Genomic DNA, 20,856 nt, shown 5'->3' on the forward strand with positions numbered 1-20,856 from the left:
AAGCGTCCTAAAGAGATTTTGTTAAAAACCATCAAAACGGAAGTTTCTAAGCAAGCAGGAACCGAGCACCGCGGATCATCAGGGAGAAACGAACTCCCCGAGATTCGAGCTTGGATTCCACCGTCTTTGAGACCACAACATGGACTTACCGAAGAGGCACAGCGTGATGAAATATTTAGAAAGGTACAGTATTTTTTAACTAATTAAATTTAAACGACATAAATAATGTAAATTACAAATTGGATTTTAGGTTCGTGGTATTTTGAACAAGCTTACGCCGGAAAAGTTCCAGAAATTGAGTGATGACTTGCTATCGCTAAATTTAAATTCAAAGAAAATTCTTCTTGGTGTTATTCACTTGATATTTGAGAAAGCATTAGATGAGCCTAAGTATTCGTCTATGTACGCGCAGTTATGCCGTCGCATATCGAAGGAAGGATCATCACTTGAAGAATCTGATAGTCGATATACATTTGAGACATTACTAATTCGCGTTTGCCAGGATAAGTTTGTTAATCGATCACAATACAGTTTAAAGATAATAAACTCGACAGCTGACAATGATATCGATGAGGAGGAACGACGTTACATTGCAAAACAGAAAATTCTCGGAAATGTCAAATTTATTGGAGAACTTTTTAAGCTGGAGATGCTTAATGAAGCGACACTTCACAAAATGCTTGAACAATTGTTGGATAAGAAAAGTAGACCCTATCCAAATTTGGACGACAGATGCGAGGACATGGAATGCTTGTCGCAAATTTTCCGCACATGTGGCAGGAATCTCGACACAGAGAAATCCAAAAACTTGATTGATCAATATTTTGAAAACATGGAACATAAATCAAATTCTTTCAAGTATCCACCTCGCATTCGATTCATGCTGAGAGACATTATCGAATTGCGCAGAGATTGCTGGAAGCCTCGCAAAGTTGCTCGCATTGAAGGTCCAGTACCAATTCAAGATTTGAGCACAGATGAGGAATACATTAGGCAACAGCGTGATCTACGTACTCGCAATATGGAATTTCCATCAAATCGTAACAGTGGTGATCGCAGTTGGATGGATAAGTTGCCATTGAGTTTGCAATCGATGAACAATTATCCTGGAACTTTGTCTATGACCAGCTCTAGCTCTATCATTTCTGGACCGTTTAATCCGAATAGCTATAATTCCGGACGTGATTCATTGATGAGCACTGGAGGAGGTTATCGAAATAATAACAACAATAAATATGATAATGGTAACAATTCGAACAATCATCATCATCACAACAATGGAAGACCTATGAATAAATACAATAATAATGATGGGGGCAAGATGAATCATAATAAATATGAAAAGTATGACAAGTATGATAAATATGATAAGTTTGATAAGATGAAGCATCACCGTCAGCATGATAATTCAAATAATCATGGAGGCAGTGGCGGTGGAGGACATCATATGAGCAACCAGAATTCATATAATAAATATGATAACAAATATGATAACAACAATATGCTGAGTAATAAAGAATTGGCACCTCGTTTCAAACGTAATATTGTTACTTCTACGACAACAAATTCAGTTGATGACTTACAAATGCGTCCAGCACCCAATAGCTTATTATTCAAAGCGTCTAATATTAAGCCGAATCCACAACAATTGCCTTTAAATCAACAGAATCGTAGTACAACATCATCACCAGGATTTTCGTCATCAACTAACGTAGATAATTTGATTCCACCATTCAATAGTAATATGCAAGTTACTACAATGAATGGAAAGCAACAACAGCAACAACAACATCATCATCACACAACATCTTCACAGCAATACAGCAACAATCAATCATCATTGCCGCAACAACAAAATCAACAGATTAATTATACTACTGCCGCGGCATCAGCTGCTCAAAAACAATCTTCATCCAATTCATCACAAAATGCAGCAAGTTCTCAGCCACAATCACCACAAAATAATCAAGCAAAAGATCAGCACTCTCAACAACAAGTGACTAAACAAGGTTCAGTTGAGAAGCAAAAGACGAAGAAGGATAAAGGTCCAAGTCGTGATGACGTTTTGAAGAAGGTCATGCAGTTCATTAATGATTCATTATTAGACAAAAAATTCATAGATAAAATGCATGATTCTCGTAACAAAGATAAGGATGTTGGTAATGAAAAAGAGCTTATTACCGATTCTCATAACAACAACAATAATACCAATAATGGACATGAAAATGGAAAAGTTGAAATAATCGAAGAATGCAATGATACCGCATCAAATAAGGAGAGTGATTCATTGAACGATTCAATCACCGAAGAGGAAATTTCAATTCCAACAATGGAAGATGTAGTCAAATTATATTATGATCTTAAAGTGCCTGACAAATTCCTCAAAGATTCAATCGTTAAAATTCTCAATGAATCTCTCGATAAAGGCGATCAAGCACAAGAAACAGTCATTGACTTCTTAATTGCTATGCAGAAAGATAAAAAACTAACAGCAAATCAAACGCTCGATGCTTATCGTGGCGTAATTAATGGCATGAACGAACGCGAGAAAACAATCCCAAAAATAACAACTCTTGTGGCATCATTGTTGTCACGAGCAATGTCTAAAAAGATTTGCAAATTAACAGATATTGCAAATTATACAGATAATGGACAACATTATCCTCTTCTATTGCTCGTATTCCAACAACTTCACAAGAACATTGGTGAAGATGCTTTGGTTGAAATGTTTAACAATAGTAAGATCAATTTAATGACTAACTTACCGGAATGTGATCGCACAAAGGATCGTTTAGCTGAAATTCTAGACGATAGGAAGTTGAGTTTCTTGCAGCCATTATTGCGCATTGAATCAGAATTATGGAGGCAAATTAAAGAAGACCCTCAACCTACAACATTCTACAAATGGATTAAAGATAATGTCAATCCTGTTCGATATTCAGACCCAGGCTTCATCACAGCATTAATCTCTGTTCTTTTGAAATACATTACTCAGGTAATTTTGCAATATTATTTTTTTTTTTTTTTTTTTTTATTAAATATTAAATTAAATTTTAGATTACTAATTTCCTTTTAATTTAATTTTAGGAAACCACTTTCCCAGAGAACAGCGATCCAACGAAACTCCCTGAAAAGCAGCAAGTTGAAAATGAGAAGAAGTTGCTTGTTTCATTCAGCCGAATTTTGAATGCATTTTTGAATGGAAACCTTGACTTGCAATTAATTGCAGTCTATGCATTACAAGTTTTCTGTTACAATTCTCAGTTCCCTAAAGGTAAACATTTAATAAATTTTAAATTTATTTTACAAGTTAATTAATTAAATTATGATTTATTTTAAGGTATGCTTTTGAGATGGTTCACAGCACTATACGAGCTCGAAATCGTAGAAGAAGATGCATTCCTTAAATGGAAAGAGGATATAACAGATGACTACCCAGGCAAAGGAAAAGCACTGTTCCAAGTAAATTCATGGCTAACATGGCTCCAAGAAGCTGAATCAGAGGAGGAAGACGACGAATAAAAAATGAAGTAAACTATTAATGATAACAAAAAGTGATCAAAAGTAAATGAAAAAGAAAAAGAAAAAAAAATTAATGTCGACACATAAAATAAAATCACAAAGTTTGCAATGAAAAGTTAAAGTGGCACAATTTCTAGTTAATAAAGTTTTTTGATAAAATTATGACTGATGATACAAAGTGTGTCGTGAAAACGAGTAAAAAGTTACAAAAAGCAAGAACTGAAAAATGCAAAGTAGTGAAAAAAAGATGAATACCTAACGAAATTGTGCGAAAATAATAGACTACCATATTTTCTACTCCGAATTGCTACAATTTTAAGTGTTTTTTTAATAAACATAAAGGAAAAATAAATTAATTATAATCGATACACATTCATTAGATAAATTGATGATGAAAAGTTAAAGAGAAAACCGAGAAGCTTCCCAATTAAGCTAGTAAATAGTATGTAATGTGTCTGTTTTTTCTTCAATTTGAATTCTTTTTTTTTTTTTTAATTACAATAAATAAAAAATATGTAATAATGTGTGATGATTTGAATATCGACAATTCAAATGCATGTTTAGTGAATCAATCTTATATTTAACTAAGAAAAACTTTGTGCACTTTTTAAGCAACAGAAAAGTAACGGTTATTATATTGCACATAATATAATGTTTAAACAACAAGAAATATTATCTTATAATGGTGCAGATAATTGTCTCTTTAATAAGTAATTAAATAATCCAAAAATTAATAAAAAATCATTTTGATGATCATTTTGAGATCACCAAACAAAATAAATTTAGCTTAATTATTGTAGATTAATGATAATTTTTCATAGTCCTTCTATTATAGTCCATTGTGGTTTATAGACAGATTTTCCATACTTTTTCATCAGTTTTCCTCGTTTTTCATGTCTTCATACTATAAATATTTCTTTCTTCATATAAAGAATTGAACATAAACTTATGGTCATCAAGTTTCAGATGACAAAAGCTGAAATTCCACAACAAACATTCATTCTGAATTTGAAAAAAAAACAGCCGTGAAATTTTAAGAACTTCAGACAATTTTTAAATTTAAAATGTCAGTTTGCAGGAATATATTGCAAAAGTAGAATTAACTAAAAGTGTTGAATGCAAAATAGTAATTTAATGGCAATATATACTACTCAATATTATTTTTCTGCTTTTTTGAGAATTAGTTGAAAAGATATGTATATCTTGCATGCAGCATTTTCAATTGTAGTTAATTTGATTAAAAAATATAAAAAAAATAAATCTTGACGAAATTTCAAAAAAAAAAAAATTATTTTAAAAAAGTATGTAATTAATACATATAATGGAAACTAGAGGTGTTCAATGGATTTTTTTATTTTTAAATAATATGCGAAGATTAACCTAAAGTTCATCCATTTGAGAATGAATATGAAAACTGTTCTTTTTGACTGTAATGAATTTTCAAAAATAAATCGTAACTGTAACAAAAAACATTGTGTTAAATCGACAGAAACATAAGGCAAAGAGATCATTTTTGTCTTCATAACTACATCAAATGACGATCCATTAAAATAAATTTATATAAAAGTATATTAAATATATATTGACTGTATACACGGGAATTAAAATCTTTCCTTTATCGAGAAACAAAAATAATGAATTACATATTAATTAAGCACACCTTCTTTTATAAAAAAATATCTACATAATAAGAGGAAAGTCCCTTTTTGTCATTCGTCTATTATTTAGTTTACATCATCTTTGTGATCATGATCATATTTTTTACGGATAAACTATAATGTCTTTATTCATGAAAAATTAGAATAATGTAAAAAAACAGCAACTGTTTACTCCTTCCTCATTCATTATCAATAATGATACAAAAATAACGAAGACCTCTTATTTTGTGCTTATAATTTAAAAGAAATTAAAAAAATCCGAAGGAGTCTGAATCATACACAAAACAGACACAATTTTATAGAACTTAATGAAATTATAAAGAATAATATATATTAATGACAAAAATATGAAATTATTGAAAATGTGCGGTATATTGTTGCAAACAAATCGGTATCAATTATCCACAGAATGATGGTAAAGTAATATTCTTCTCATTTCTATATTTTGATTGAATTATAAAGGCAATTGATAGTGGATTGAACTGTTTTTAATCTGAGATCTAGTAAGAATTGGAAAGAAATGAGTTATAAATGGAATGATTGATTAATAATAAACGAAAGGAGAAACTAGAACACAAAAAATGCTCGACTGTTTTATTTAACTTTATTTACTTTTCAGACTGCTACTTAACTCTTTTTATTTCAGAATATAAAAATTCTCCTCTAAAACCTTGACAAAAATCAAAAGTCGATCAATGAACCCGAAATGTGTCGCATGCTCTACACAATGCAGCATATATTGAGAGAGGTCATGAACTGAATATTTTTCATCGATTTTTTTCTATTTGCTAGACAATTTTATTTACACAAGCTAAGTAAATGGTTTTATTAAGATATACACAGAGTTTACTCGACCATACCGAATTCGGTATGCTAATGTAAGCAAAAATATTTGTAAAATTGCATACTAAAATTTCTACGCAAAAATTAAAGGATACAAATATTTTCAGCTACTGTAAGCTAAATTAGTATAAAATACAGCATTTGCAATGCTTCTGTGAAAACAAAATTCAATTAAAAATAGAAAAATTTGCATATCAGAAATTGGAAATTCAAAATTCTTGTGATCAAATTTATCAAATATACCCAATTTTCAAATTTTTAGCGCTTTTATTTTTTATCAAACCAAAAAATTGAAATTTGCAATAAGTTTTCAAATTTGATAAATTTTTTGAGAGAATCAACTGATAACATGAAAGTTTCAATGAATATACTCATTATTGAAACACGTGAGTTCAAGTGGAAATTTCACAATTTCACGAAAAATTTGTCAAAAGTCGAGAAAAATTTTTATTCAAAGGATTTTCAATTTTACTTGAAAATAATGAAATTAAACGATAAGCAATCATTACATGATAATTAAATCAAAGTTAGGGATCAGACACCATAAAACATTGCTCAAAGGTGAGGACAAATAGATTATGCTAATCAGCAAGCATTTAATGAATTTTTTTAAAATAAATGATTCATAGTGAGTCACAACTATGACTAGTTTGATAGCAAATATCAAAAATATCATGTAATTTTGCATTTAATCATTTTTAAAATGATTTGTCTAGAATAAACTAAGATCTAATGAAATTTTCATAAATTTCCTGTGTAGGATTTGCTATTTTTGGAATTTAATCCCTAAAGTTCTTAAGATAGTTCATTACATTTACATACCTAAAAATGTCTTTAAATTATGACAGTAAAACTTTATAGTCAAAATGATTTATTTTCATAAATATTTATCTAGTCTCAGTTAGTCATGTATCATTTTTTCATAAAAGTTGATAATCTTTTCGTCTGAAATAATTTTTCATTTTATTATATTTTAAAATTTTTAATGCTTATACAATGAACATGAATAAATGTGTTTTTTGAGAGTGCGAATCTAAAGTATGTGTAAAATATTTTTATAGCGTTCAAGTCCCGAGTAACTCAAGGTTTCATTTCGCAGACATTTGAAGCCACATGGAGTTCGCCGCTCCTGTCTATTTCGGACAGAAATTATAAGGCTGTTTTCACTTACTTTGTGTCGTTCGGGAGTGTTTATCAAACAAATGATGTTCAACGTGCCACACTTTTCAAATTTAACCTCTTAGTGTGCCATCAAATCTGTCACGCACCAAGGAAAGAAATGAATCTAAAGTTAAGAAAATATAGTGACAAGAGAAAATAAAACAAACATGTGAATCGGGCTAAGAAGATGAATTTATTAGGTGCCCAGTGACAATTTACTGGAGGATATCTTTTCTTTGGTCATATAATTCGTGCTCATCATTTAAGATCACTTAAGATATTAATGAAGTTTATGCCGAACTGTTGTTTTTGACAGATTTAATACAACGTATCTCTCATTAATTTTTATTTTGCATTGCAAACAACGGTTTATAGCACAACGATGAAAGAAGACGGCTATTAAAATTAAATCAGGAAACTTTTACATCAATTATTTTTAAATACCTAAATTTATGAATGAATTTAAAATTTTCACTCATAATTTTTCTTCAATCTCAGTCTAATGTCCCATATTTATCTACGTCACTCACAAAGTGATACAAAATTTCGTCAGAAAATGTTCCATATAAATCATATTAATGAAAATATGAAGTGCAAACGATCATCTAATATTGTCAATCTATTTGGTCTAGCAGCCCAATATAAATTATATATAATTAAAGTTTTAATTAATGAAGACAGCTTTAATAATTAATTACATGATTTTAAATTTTAATATCGGAACTGTTCCTAATCCATTAAATGCTACACTTTTAAGTAGTGTTCGGCGAAGAAACACTGCATTTTCTGTATTTTAGCTGTGCAGTTTTCGGTTGTTTTTTTATTGCAGGCATACAATTGAGGACGAACTCTACTTTTAATCGATCATTGAACCTTTGGTGTCCATAATCTTTACCTTTGGTAAAAATAACATGCACAAGACAAAAAAATCTCATAGTGATCTAAATGTATCATGAGAGTTCGGAGACAACCTAAGAACTCTTGGAATTAAGCAATTGATGAAGATAGTGGTGCATTTCACGCTGTCACTTCGCAAGTGGAAGAAAGCGATAGAGCAAGCTTTAGACGATATATATGGAAAGACATGGATCACAATAAATTTGTACAATCAGCGAATTAAGTAAGTACGTGATCCAAATGTATTTTCCATAGTGATTTATCAAAGAAAGCTTCTAAACAGTTCGAATTTTCCCATATAATGTGCATAAAAATAAAAGTAGTAAACATAGTAACGCCATGCCAGGAAGAAGAAGTAACAAAAATTCTTTTCATATTTAATGTTTCAAAAATGTTAAAATGAAAAATGATCTTGAAATGATTTTTTGCGTGTCTACATGTGACTACAAAGTTCGTCTCCACCTCTCTTATGAAAATCGTGGCAGTTCGTCATCAACAAATAAAAAAAAATAAAGTAAAAATCTAAAGAAACTGAAAATTGTTATGGCATGTGAAAATACTACTTGACGATTGAAATAAATCTGAAACGCGCAAAGAAAAAACAGAAGTCGTGAGTAATGAGTTAATTAATACTTGCTTTTATTTAAAACCGCCCTTACTTGTACAATATTTAATAATAATAAAAAATTAAATGATTTTTTCTTTTTTCACCATATTTTGTTTTTGTTCTTGTCATCTTGTCATACATGTAAGCACATGAGTAAAGAAAGAAGAAATAGAAGAAAAATCAAGTTTGATTTATGATGAGCATTACAATTTATCAGCATTTACAGAAACTCGCCCACAGGTTTAATAATCAATTCATGAATCTACAATGAGAAGAGAAGGAAGAATAGACATTAAAGAGAGTTTATTAAGCATGCATTTACGGCTAATTACCAAGACATTTTCAGGTGTGCTGATTGCATATAAGACTGCATCGGCTACATCTTGTGGCTTGAGTTTTGGCATTAATTTGATCATGTCATGAGAAGTATTCAAGGTTCCGATATCGCCTAGAAACATGCAAAAAAGAAATGAGAAAGGAAAATTTAAAGAATTTTATGTCACACAAGTGTCACATGGAGGAAATCTTCAAAAAATTTTTTGATTTAATATTCCTATTTTAAGAATTACAATGCCATAAAACTGTCAAGACTTGCTTAAAATAAAATATCTTGTGCTATTATAAGCTTGATAAAAAACGTTAAGACAAATCTTGGCTACTGGACAAACGGCAGTAAAAGAAGAAAATAGAAATTTTTTGAACTTTACAGATGGTTTCTTATTAAGTAATTAATTAACATTTTCTTCTTGATTTCCTTTCAAAAATATTTTTAGTAATCTGTCACAATGAATTAATATATCAGATTCCCTACTCGGGATTTTATATGACATTGAACCTGCATTTTGACTGACATAACAAGTGGGAGTAATTAATTGAAGATAAAAATGAAGAATTTCCTGATCTATTCTTTCTTATTATTAATAGAATTTGCTTCTTTACCTTCAACTAAGCCTGGTGAAATACTAGTGATCTTTATTTTTGTTCCTAAGTATAACAGTTCTTGACGGACACATTCAGTGATTGCAGTCACTGCGAATCTATTATAAATAGAACAAAATTATGTTTAAAATTAAAAATTTGTTTTGTAGACACTAGACATTTACATGTAAATGAACAACTACTTACTTTGATGCCTGCAATTATTTTCGTTATTTTAAGAACAGAATGAACATAAACAAAAAGAAAGTGAAATATAATTAGTACAACAGGGATTAATAATGATTTAAACAGAAATAAAGTGGGTGGACAACCGGAATTGTGTCTAATCGATGTCCATCCATTTTATTTGACATGTAGTATTAAAACATTACCGGATACATTCCATTCAAAGGCTTTGTCCCTGGCTTTAAATAAAAGATTTACTGTTACATAGAGATATCGAGGATATAGAAAATTTGCAGATCATACCACACAGGCGTGAATTTTGTGTCCGAAAATGGAGTTGACATTAACAATGTGGCCAATTGTACCTTTTTCCTCGTCTCTTTTCTTCATCAATTTGACAGCTTCACGTGTGATAAGACATAATCCAATGATGTTAGTTTCCATCGTTCTGTACAATTCAGTTGTATTTTTTGCATCCAACAACAGTCCTTTTGTGATAACTCCAGCATTATTTATAAGCCTAGACATGGAATAGTTGAAAAGCTATTTGCTTTTTAATAAGCTAAAAGTAATTAATACTTACAAATCAACACCTCCGCAAACTTCTTCGATCCATTTGAAAGCTGCAGCGACTTGATTTTCATCACGAATATCGCATTCTGTAAAAGGATTTAAGCTAATTAGTGCAAAAGATCGAGGAAATCTTAGGTCATTTACCTATACAGTTGAAGTTTCCTTTTACTCCAAATAATGTTCTACGGATTGCCTTGAAAGTGAAAATTAATTCAGTTAATCCTTAAAACCATAAAAAAATTTATGCATGATCAAAGTTTTGCAATTTATCAAACAACATTTTAGACAGTTCAGACCTTAACTCTTTTCTAAACTTAGATTTTTTGAGAATTATTCAAAATAAGATATGAAATATGTTGAGCAATATCTAGTACCTACATATTTCAGAAGAAAATTATATTTATGTGCAATAATTCATACGAAAAACGCTGCTTGAATTATTTTTTTCTTTTCGCGTGAGCCTGTTTCTATATCATTAATTTTCAGAGACGCGCTGAATTATTTGCTCATCGCGGAATAAATTTTCTTAGAAGCTTAAAAAGATTTCTCATCCTTAAGCTCATTAGAATTTATTACACGGGTTGGGGAAATATTTTAGATATTTCAAAAATTTATAGGATTTTGATGCGTTGCTCGCACACTTATAAAATTAATCTCTTCCCATCTCAATCAAGTGAGATTAGATGAGAAAATTATAGAAAATGTGAGAAAATGTTTTTAATGAGAACTGATTGATATCACACACTAATTTCAAGCATTTAAATTACTTTATCTTTATTCTTTTCTTACTTCCATTTTGTCCTTGCGCTTAGACATGCCACAAACGATCATTCCGGCTTCCACCAATGCTCGACATAATGCTGCACCAATACCAACTAATAAGATGATACGATCATCAGATTTATTCTCAAGAAATTATTTTTTTTTATATAACCTGATGCGCCTGTGACTACCGCGACTTTTCCTTCCCACTTTTCCATTTTTCACTCCTTTTTTATATTTCAAGTATTAAGCTATAAATCAATAAATCTTTTTCTTTTCGTCTTTGTGCACAAAACAAAAAATTATTAATTAATTCTTATCTTAGAATTTTCTTATTTTCTTATTTGATACTGTCAACCACAACGTCTCACCGCTGAATGACTATCAGAGAAAATTTTGTAGAAAATTTCAACTCGCAAAGTTTTTCTTTTCTGAAAAATCTTTCGTGTAATGGTTATTTTTGCGAGTATTATATTAAATACATGTAGACATGGCAAATGAGCGGAAGGAAGTCAACGATTTCATTGAGAATGTGATGGTTTAATTTATTGATAATTCTCAACATTCTAACACGATCTCTATTATTTCATCTGGTAATACTCAACTGTTCCACGAATACAATCAGCATTTAATATTAATGAACTAAAATTTGTATGAGGATGAGAGAGATTTCATTCAGGAATAATGTTATGTAAGGAAAAAATTATCTGCCATAAATCTTCGATGAAAATTCAAGGACGATTTCCTAAGGTCGTAAAGATTTCTTTTTATTAATATATTCGCATATTCCCTTTTATGAGCATCCAATAAAAAAGCTTAATTTTCTTCATTTTTTTTATTTATTAAATCATTAATCCCTCACTCATGGCGACCATTTTAATTAAAAGAACTTTTGGAACTCATAATCAACGATCATATTTTTAGCTTATTCGTCAATTCTATTTTTCTTGTCCTTCAAATATATCATATGATTCAGAATGTATCATTCCTCAAAAATTAAGAAAATGTCGTCAGTTGATAATCTTTTATTGAAATATTGTTGAATTGAAGTCAGAGCTCGAAATTGATTCAAATTTTATATGAAAACCATGTCGACTTTGAGCTATGATTAAAATAAATTAACAAATTTATTTAAGATCTATTCGAATTAGAAATTGACCGAAGGATTCATAACTTTTACACCTGTAAAGTAGAATGGGAAACTGGATTTAAACAGTAGATCACCTGATTGGATCACCCGAATATTGCCACAAAACAATCAGTTGGTTTCCCGATTAGCACAAAATATATATTTCAGTCAAGTGGCTGACACATGGCGTTTAAGTGGCAATTTTTATAATTACAGTTAACGTGAAAATTGTCATCATATGATCACCATTTCGCTGCCATGAATATCTTGTGGCGATCTGATATAAAACCATTTTTTCGATCTCGCTGTGAATCAAAATTGTATGAAGAGGTAATTTTTTAAGCAGTAAGAAGGAGATTTGTGTTTGCGTGGACCATGTGATTCTCGTATGATAAATGATTTTATATTGAATTAAAATATTTTTTTAGAGATTTATTGTCAACAGTTTCTATTTATTTGATTAATCTCTTAAATTAAATTGGAAATGTCATAATAATAATTTTCAGCTCATCTTCTTCGATTAATCATAGTAATCGTTTTATGATGAAAAATAAATAATATAGAGTAATTTAAATAAATACAAGATTATAAATGGTAAACTATGACGAATTAAATGCCTACCTAGAAATTTTTGAAAATAAATATTTGCTGCAAACAAAAATATTGTTCAAAAATAATCATGCAGCATGAGAATTAAGGTTGAAGTTAGAAAATTTGATACTACATACAATACTCTTCACAGATGATATGATGAGGTCTAACGCATGATTTTTACAATGAAATTGTCGCCGGCATATTTAATTGATATAAGTGGTCTCATAAGAAAGTTTATTTTTAACACATCCACATGTATTTTTGGATATGCCTACAACTTTATTTTTTTCTAAAATTCTTTATAATTTAATTTAAAAACATACTTTTCTCTGTCTTTCTGTGTCGTAGACACACGTTAGATATATCAAGAGTCGTGTGGCTTTCAACAAATGGGAAGCAGATTCTTCTTCTCTTATCTCCGACATTGAGCATTCAAAAATGTCAACTTTCGCAATTATTAAAAGCAACTTGCCATGGGTACTTTATTAGCAACAATTCCAATCTCACGTACTGCCAACTGTTTTTAGCGTACTATTGGATTAAGAATTTCTAGAAACGATATGGCATAGAAACAGTTTTATGAATTGTTTATGGAAAATATCATGATTTAATAACTTTGCTCTGTCTGCGGTCGGATCAAAATTAATTCTGGTTTTTGTGGAATCTCTATAATGCTAAATTTTTATATTATACACAACCCAAAAAAGTCATGAACAGGAAAACATTAATCGTTTAATTACGAATAAGAAATTACAATTTTTATTTCATTTCTATTTTGTTAAACTTCAATTCATTTTATAAATCTATTCTGACAACAAACATTCGCCCTTTATTTTTCTTTAATTTTTCCTCCTTCTCTTCTTTGAGAAATATTTTGATACAAATCACATGAAAATATGAGGAATCAAGCAAGTATGAGTGCTTCTTAGAGGAACTACTATATGCTTGCGATTTTCATGCAAAAAACCTTACAATAGATTCATTTAAATGCTTGAATTAATGTGTAATGATGCAGATGATTAAGGTGTCGCTCTCGTGATATTTCAATTAGATAACTAGGAATATTCTAGACAAAATTTGAGATTTTATATCATAGTAAGGCAGCAAGACAAAACGTATCTTATAAAAATATCACGACAAGCATAAGATGCTAAATTATTCTTGACCGTGATCCGTGAAATATTTGTCCAATGACGACTATATTGTTTATTAGTATGCATGTAACTCATATCGAGTCAGTAAAGTGAAGGAGAAGGAAACAAATCAAATAAGATAAATTGTATTTTATGAAGGAACACTTGTTCGTGGGAAATTAAATTGCTCGGTTCATTTGATAGTTTTAATAGTGAACGGTAGTGAACTTATTTAGCAAAGATTTAATGAAGTAGTAAAATAAAAATTTATGTTCATACCTAAACCATTAAATTCTACTAAATAAAATTTCAATATGATACAAAAGACAATTTGTTCAAGTTTTGTTACTTCAAGCTTAAAATAAAATTTTCAAACAAATGAACTCTGAAATGAATATGAATTGCTCATTAGAGAATGAAGACCACCAACTACCATTATTTATTTTTAAAAATATTTTTATTCACATTCCTCGTTGCATCAGTGGGCGAACAACATTTATAGGATAATTGTCAATGATCCTAAATATGATTGAAAAGTTTTGACTGCTACGTTGATTATTTTCACGAAAATTTGCGAGTATATCTGCAAATATCATTCGACACGTTTTGAATCAACTAGGACAGACAGTTCAATGAATCAATATTTGTCAACAAAAGATGATAGACCTAATTAAATGCAATGTTATAGCTAATAAAATAAAAAATATTGCTTTCTTTTTCATCTTTCAAATCTCTATAATAAATCAGTCATACTTAATTCGCTTTGTTTATTTAAATTCAATTATCTTGATTATAAACAGCAAAAGATTTCGTTTTATTACATCTTAATCGATTGGGAATGTGAAAAACAAAATTTTTAATATGGGACAGTAATAAAAACACACATGTGGGATCAGCCAAAATGAGAAGGAAATGTCTTCAATTAACAAGAAAAATCTTTTTACAAATTTCTAGAAAAGTTTTCCTAAAACACTTCATTCAAACTTTGACATCTAGTTTAATCTTCTTTGTAAAAGATATAATACTATCAAATATGCAAATTCTTTGATTTTTGGAGTGCAAATCAACAATGCTTATTAATTAATAAATTTAATTAAAGAATCCTTACGGATTTAATTTAATAACAACGATGTTTATTCTTCAGTGGTTAGAAACAGACTAAACATTTATATGAAGGAGACTAACAACTAAAAAAGGGGAAATCAACTAATTTTAGTTGCAAATATAATTTGAATATCAAACGACAGTTAATTTATTTTTTAAATTCTAAGAATATTAATGAAAATAAGTAAAAGAAAATAAATACGACTGATCCGTTATAATGTTTAATTGTCTTAGAAACCTTTATGCCATGTAAATAAATGAGATGATCTCCGGCTCATTTGCTTCCCTGATGTTCGTTTTAATTGTTACATTCAATGCTCATATATGATTTCATCAGCTCTAGAATGTGCCAAAATGTTGAACAAATAATAAATTTATGTGACACTAGATGTATGATGGACATAGTCAAAATAGTACATTTGCGATCATAATCAATTAAATTCATTTTATTTCCTTCTGTTTGAACTCTACATTGCTCTTTTGGCACAAAGATATAAATTAACCACAAATCGCAAAGCTTTAAATTCCACAGCTAAATTTATGAATATGGTGTTGATAGAGATAAATCAATGCAAAAGAAAGAAAAGGAAAACATTATGTTTAAGCTTGTAAAAGAAAATATATACCGTAACGATGACTCAATTAATTAGACCCGAGGAAAAGAAATATTTTGTTTTTGTCTCTCGGAGCATTGTGTGCTGTCACAAAGATTTTTATTTTATTATTCAGTTTGTCCCAGAGTTGATACCTTTGAATTCAAAGGCAATTTTTATTTAAGTTCTAAAACTGTAAGTTTTGAGATGATGGCCAATTATGACTTCATAATAGCAAAATTTGAAAGTACTTACTACTCATGATAGCATAAGATGATCAAAATAGTAGTTAAGACATAGAAAGGCAGCCAAAGCAATGCTTTTCCTAGACTAGGAATTGTTTTGCTCCTTTCAATTTAAAGGTACCAGCTCTGGTTTATCCATCATCAATGGCTTTGAAATAATCTTGTTTGTAAAGTCTTCATGTTTTCAAGACATGATGATACTCAATAGTTTAACAAGGCAGCAGGAAACTAGCTAAATCATGAGAAAAGAGAAGATTAACCCAAAGAAATTTTCCCCATCAATGCACGCAAACTAGAGGTGAAAGCATTTATGAAAAGACAAAACATCTAATGGGAATTAAAAATGTCTCGTTTGTTATATGAGACCATAACTTTAGTTTCGCGCCTCAACGTCAAATATTTCTTCACGCAATGAAAATGAGAGATGAAAAATGAAATTCTTTGAGTATATGGGAAAATACTGTGACAAGATTTAAATATTTTGCCTCTTGAAATCATAAAATAAAATATGCACATACATACACGTAATCAGGAAGAAAGACTTCATTACATTTTTCTTTAATTCAAGACTATTTTTGCTACCTAATTCAATATTTTTTCTTTTTCTCATTGTGTGCGATCTCTTTTGAAATATTATTATGCTTACATCTCTTAATTAATATATGAATTTGTACTAAAAGTCAGTACGGATGGTTAAAGTCGACACCTGATGATCATTATATTGCACTTAAAAAGTATATTTTTCATTAGGATTAAATTTGAGTATTTACAAAGTTATAAATTTCCGTCTACATTTTGCACTACTTATGCAGTCTATCCATTTAGCAAATAAACTGTGTTGTGTGTGACATGAGAGCAAAATGAAATTAAAGAATGAGAAGTAATTTATTTTATATTTTATATACAATTTAAATGCCTTTGGTGCCATTAAGATTTGAAAAGAAAATATACATCGACATAAAAGATTTCGTTATTAGCAATGAAAAAAAGCAGCATTCGAGTATTCAATTCAAAAGTTTTCCTGTCAAAATTTATGAGGCCGTTGAATACTTAAAGGTAAACCCATTTTATGAATATTATTTGAATCAGTTTATAGCTGACAAGATTAGCTTTTTATTCGAATTAAATCTTTTACACTGAATTAAACAAACAGTAAGAAATACGGAAACTTTTCCTCAATCAGGTGAATCGGGATGATGTTTGAGGGACGGAATATGAAAATGGACATATCTCATATTTAGAGATGATTGAATAATATTTCAAGTAAGGCAGGAAAAATATGAAAAAATAAAAGTAAGCATAAATTTCAATTCAACCATTTCGCATGACAACTTCAGGACGCCTGTTTGAGTTATCATCAGCGATGAAAAAATATATAATATAAGAGGCGCGCGAGAAACACCAGTTTGATATAGCGTAAAAGCTATAAATGTCGTGGAACATATGGAATTATGTGGGTTGCAAATTTTCTTCAGTTCCAAGGTAATGTCACTGAACAAGAAAACAAAAATTATAGACAATTTTTCTTTAACTTTTTGATGTCACTAAAGCATTTCTCCTTGCTGACAAAGAATGTTTTCTAACTTTCATTTGATCCGATGATTTGAGCCTCATGTTACACTTTTTGAATTGATGTGAAGTGTGCTAGACAAAATCTTTCTCGGCTGGTTGACTTTACGCCTTTATCTATTCAAGAAGTGCAAAAAAGCGGTTGTCGTCGTCAGTTCAAGTTTAAACTTAATATCATGATGAGTATAAGAAGGAATGTTAAGGCATTATCTCGTCAAAAAGATGTGAAACATGACGAAATTAATTTGTTTAAAGATTTTTCATGAATAAAGAAGAGACAAAGTCACAAGAAAAATAATAATTATAGCCACGACAGCAAGGCCTTTGATTCTCACTATGGAATTTATCTTAATTTTTTTCCCGCTAGATGTAAACGTGATTTAAATGTTCATAAGTATTTGGAAGGAAACAAATAAATAATTTCCTTCAAGAGTTCAACACATGTAGATAGTCAACTAACTACCAAGCTAGTGTGACAATAATAATTTATCTCTGAAAAATTTGTTAAAAAATATATAGACCAATACATTTGCGCAAATGCTGAGAGTATCAACAGCATCATTATAGGGAGGCGAGAATCTTCACACAATCGGGACTTTCATTATATTTGAATTAGTATGATCAAGAAATTCTTCTCACTTATAGAAATTTTCTTTCTACAAAACGATTTTCATTCGGTCGTGAGTTGCTAAAGTGTTGTGTTGAAAATTTCCTTTCGACGAAATAATTTTTGCACATCATTAAGGATTATCATAAAAATTAAGTTCATCATAAGGTACACAAAAGACACTACGTGATAAACAAGTTAATTATTTTTATTATTCACACGAGGACATAAACATAAAAAAAATCATCTGTCAAATCTGGCTATCAGTCTTTCAAACGTGTCTGAATCATTTTTTGTCGCATTTTTCTCAACAAAAATATTTTTTTTCAATGAATTTTCTTCTTTTATAAAATGTCAAAAATTCTTTTTAGTTAAAGATGTACAAATGGTATGGTCGTGTTGCCCTTGTAACAGGTGCCTCAAATTCGATTGGCATTGAAATTTGCAAATCTCTTGTACAACATGGAATGACTGTCTGTGCTATTGCAAAGAAATCAGGAATTCCGAAATTGGATGTAATTATTGAATAATTTCATAACATCCTCATGATTACATAAAAAACTACTTACAGGAACTGAATAGGACACTTTTTGATGTCAAAGGAAAAATGTTGACATTTGAATGTGATATAACAGATGAAGATCAAATTAAGGCAGTGTTTAGACACATAGGCGATAAATATGACGGAATTGACTTACTTGTTAACAACGCTAATGTCATGCTTAAAGGATTCTTATTAGACGGAAAGAACACGGCAGATATGTATCACATAATGAACACAAATGTTTTGGCACTATGTGTTGTTACCAGAGAAGCTGTCAAATTAATGCGTCAACGAGCAATGGAACGGAAAGATGTGGGTCACATCGTTAATATAAATTCAATTTTTGGACATAAAGTTACGGCTTGCGTGGTAAGTAATTATTAAAACTTTCTGTTGAAATCGTACCTCATTAAAATTAATTATTTATTTACATTAAGCCTGGATCTCAACCAATGAATGGAATGTATCCGGTAAGATTATTCCCGAGAAACACAAGTAAGCTAAAAGTCACACTTCAAGTAAAGTTTAAAAGTAAAGAAGTAAGTGATAACAGGCAGTCTGATGTACTGACTCAAGTCATACTTTGTCCGCGCGCAAGCTAGTCTTCAATACATTATCCTATAGTATGTCATAGGAATTACTTATGATGTAACCTTGAGTTAACTTCAAGGTAGCACTAAGTCAACTTCAAGCGTATTTAAAATGATTACTTCAACCTGACCTGCAAGTTAACTTGAAGGCATGACCCACTGCTTTCTTATTCCTGCATGTTCCCATAAAAATGATAAATTAAAAAAAAAACACTTAATCTATTAATAAACTGTACTATTTGCAATTTCAACTTTATTATCTGTAAATTCATATATAATCTCATTATTAAATACACGTAAATTTGAAAAACATATGTAAAATTAATCCTGTATCACTAAAAAATAAATTATTAAATTAGCTAAACAAACTTCTGAAAAATTAAATGTTAATTAGAATTTAAAAACTGTAAAAGACTAAACAAAAAACCTAAAGAAACGAAAAACAAAATAGAAATACCTATAGAAATGAAAAATTATAAAATATTTGATCATTTTAGAAATTCTAAAAGTTTAAGTACTTGAAATCAATTTTACTTACCAAATTTATTAATTTTATTTCACTTTGACCTATCAAAACCTATTCACTTCACTTTAAAACTATTAAAACACTTAAACCACTAATTTTTAATTATATTACAACACTTTCACTAAGCACATTTTTTCTGTAAACAGATAACTAAAAAAAATTAAAAATTGCAAAAATGTCCTTAAGTGTCTTTTTGTCGAGATTTACTTGAAATGCAAATTGTTACTCCAACTTTACTCAAAAGTATCGTCAGAAGTCAATCCTGAAAATATTTTTTGTGATGCATAAGAAGTAATCATAAACAGTCATATTTTGTGTCACATATTGGATGTTGTATTAAAGGTAATTTTCATACGCTAATACTTGAGACATTACTTAAACATAGACTTTCCTCTACTGGTTTCTCGGGATTCATGTGGATAGCTTTTCTTGTTATTTGACATATGTCTTTATATTTCTATAGGCTTCGAAGTACGCTGCTACTGCTATCACAGAATGTGTAAGACAAGAGCTTTTGTTTTTGGATGAAACAGTCAAGGTCACCAGTATAACACCAGGTCTAGTGGAATCTGACATCCTTCAAGTGAGTCAATGATCTTTTAACGTTTTCTGACTAATTATGAAATAATATTTTACTAGGAAAATGCCAACGATGAACTTGTCAAATTAATGCCAGCCTTGAAACCCGCAGACATTGCCGCAGCCTTGACTTTTGCAATCAGTGCAAAAGACAATGTTGAAGTAATTTTTTTTTTGTAATTATCTTCTCAGTTAATTCTAAAATCATATTTCCAGGTACATGATATTGTCATAAAACCAGTTGGCGAGTTCCTTTAAGATGCCTGCAAATCTCAACATGTTAACTTTATCACTGTATTATTTTGAGCGTATTTAATGTTTTAAACAAATATTTAGCACTAATAAATTTGATGACGTAATATCCATTAATTTATGAGTTTAATAATTTTTTAAGCACTTCTTTCTTTTCAGTTAAGCAATCAGTGGTACCAAAAAAAATTTTTTTGAATATAAGCAGCGAATTTTAATTTTCATAATTTATTGCATTGACCAGAACAGTATTAGCATCAAATGTGC

At 29.7% G+C, this 20,856-nt stretch overlaps 3 protein-coding genes across 3 annotated transcripts; 2 read left to right on the forward strand and 1 right to left on the reverse strand.

Moving 5' to 3' along the window:
- Positions 1-5,762, forward strand: NAT1 (N-acetyltransferase 1). The gene is made up of 4 exons (XM_070647211.1): positions 1-183; positions 251-2,995; positions 3,088-3,274; positions 3,341-5,762. The coding sequence occupies exons 2-4, from the start codon at positions 401-403 to the stop codon at positions 3,520-3,522; spliced, it is 2,964 nt and encodes a 987-aa protein (XP_070503312.1). The 5' UTR covers positions 1-183; positions 251-400; the 3' UTR covers positions 3,523-5,762.
- A 2,937-nt stretch (positions 5,763-8,699) lies between these two features.
- Positions 8,700-11,519, reverse strand: LOC139096012 (farnesol dehydrogenase-like). Its single transcript, XM_070647617.1, has 10 exons — positions 11,300-11,519; positions 11,155-11,240; positions 10,510-10,558; positions 10,376-10,451; positions 10,096-10,312; positions 9,999-10,031; positions 9,814-9,821; positions 9,628-9,725; positions 9,021-9,136; positions 8,700-8,950 (listed from the first exon to the last, which is right to left on the reverse strand). Exons 1-10 carry the CDS (start codon positions 11,343-11,345, stop codon positions 8,909-8,911), a joined length of 771 nt encoding a protein of 256 aa, XP_070503718.1. The 5' UTR covers positions 11,346-11,519; the 3' UTR covers positions 8,700-8,908.
- A 6,600-nt stretch (positions 11,520-18,119) lies between these two features.
- Positions 18,120-20,709, forward strand: LOC139096003 (farnesol dehydrogenase-like). Its single transcript, XM_070647597.1, has 7 exons — positions 18,120-18,269; positions 18,473-18,616; positions 18,673-19,014; positions 19,083-19,115; positions 20,225-20,344; positions 20,401-20,502; positions 20,557-20,709. Exons 2-7 carry the CDS (start codon positions 18,479-18,481, stop codon positions 20,596-20,598), a joined length of 777 nt encoding a protein of 258 aa, XP_070503698.1. The 5' UTR covers positions 18,120-18,269; positions 18,473-18,478; the 3' UTR covers positions 20,599-20,709.
- Positions 20,710-20,856: the final 147 nt, after the last annotated feature.

This window comes from Chironomus tepperi, unplaced genomic scaffold (assembly GCF_022539635.2).
Source record: "Chironomus tepperi strain 1889 unplaced genomic scaffold, CSIRO-AGI_Ctep_v1 contig_376, whole genome shotgun sequence".
NCBI classification, from domain to species: Eukaryota; Metazoa; Arthropoda; class Insecta; order Diptera; family Chironomidae; genus Chironomus; species Chironomus tepperi.

Bases quoted from the DNA above. Each gene is read 5' to 3' on its own strand.
- NAT1 (XM_070647211.1), top strand. From the start codon at position 401: ATGTACGCGCAGTTATGCCGTCGCATATCGAAGGAAGGATCATCACTT. The intron at 2,996-3,087 runs GTAATTTTGCAA...ATTTAATTTTAG, and splicing joins TTTTGAAATACATTACTCAG to GAAACCACTTTCCCAGAGAA. The intron at 3,275-3,340 runs GTAAACATTTAA...ATTTATTTTAAG, and splicing joins CAATTCTCAGTTCCCTAAAG to GTATGCTTTTGAGATGGTTC.
- LOC139096012 (XM_070647617.1), bottom strand. From the start codon at position 11,345: ATGGAAAAGTGGGAAGGAAAAGTCGCGGTAGTCACAGGCGCATCAG. The intron at 11,241-11,299 runs GTTATATAAAAA...TCATCTTATTAG, and splicing joins GGTAGTCACAGGCGCATCAG to TTGGTATTGGTGCAGCATTA. The intron at 10,313-10,375 runs GTAAGTATTAAT...TTCCATGTCTAG, and splicing joins GTTTGCGGAGGTGTTGATTT to GCTTATAAATAATGCTGGAG.
- LOC139096003 (XM_070647597.1), top strand. From the start codon at position 18,479: ATGTACAAATGGTATGGTCGTGTTGCCCTTGTAACAGGTGCCTCAAAT. The intron at 18,617-18,672 runs GTAATTATTGAA...AACTACTTACAG, and splicing joins CAGGAATTCCGAAATTGGAT to GAACTGAATAGGACACTTTT. The intron at 20,345-20,400 runs GTGAGTCAATGA...ATATTTTACTAG, and splicing joins TGGAATCTGACATCCTTCAA to GAAAATGCCAACGATGAACT.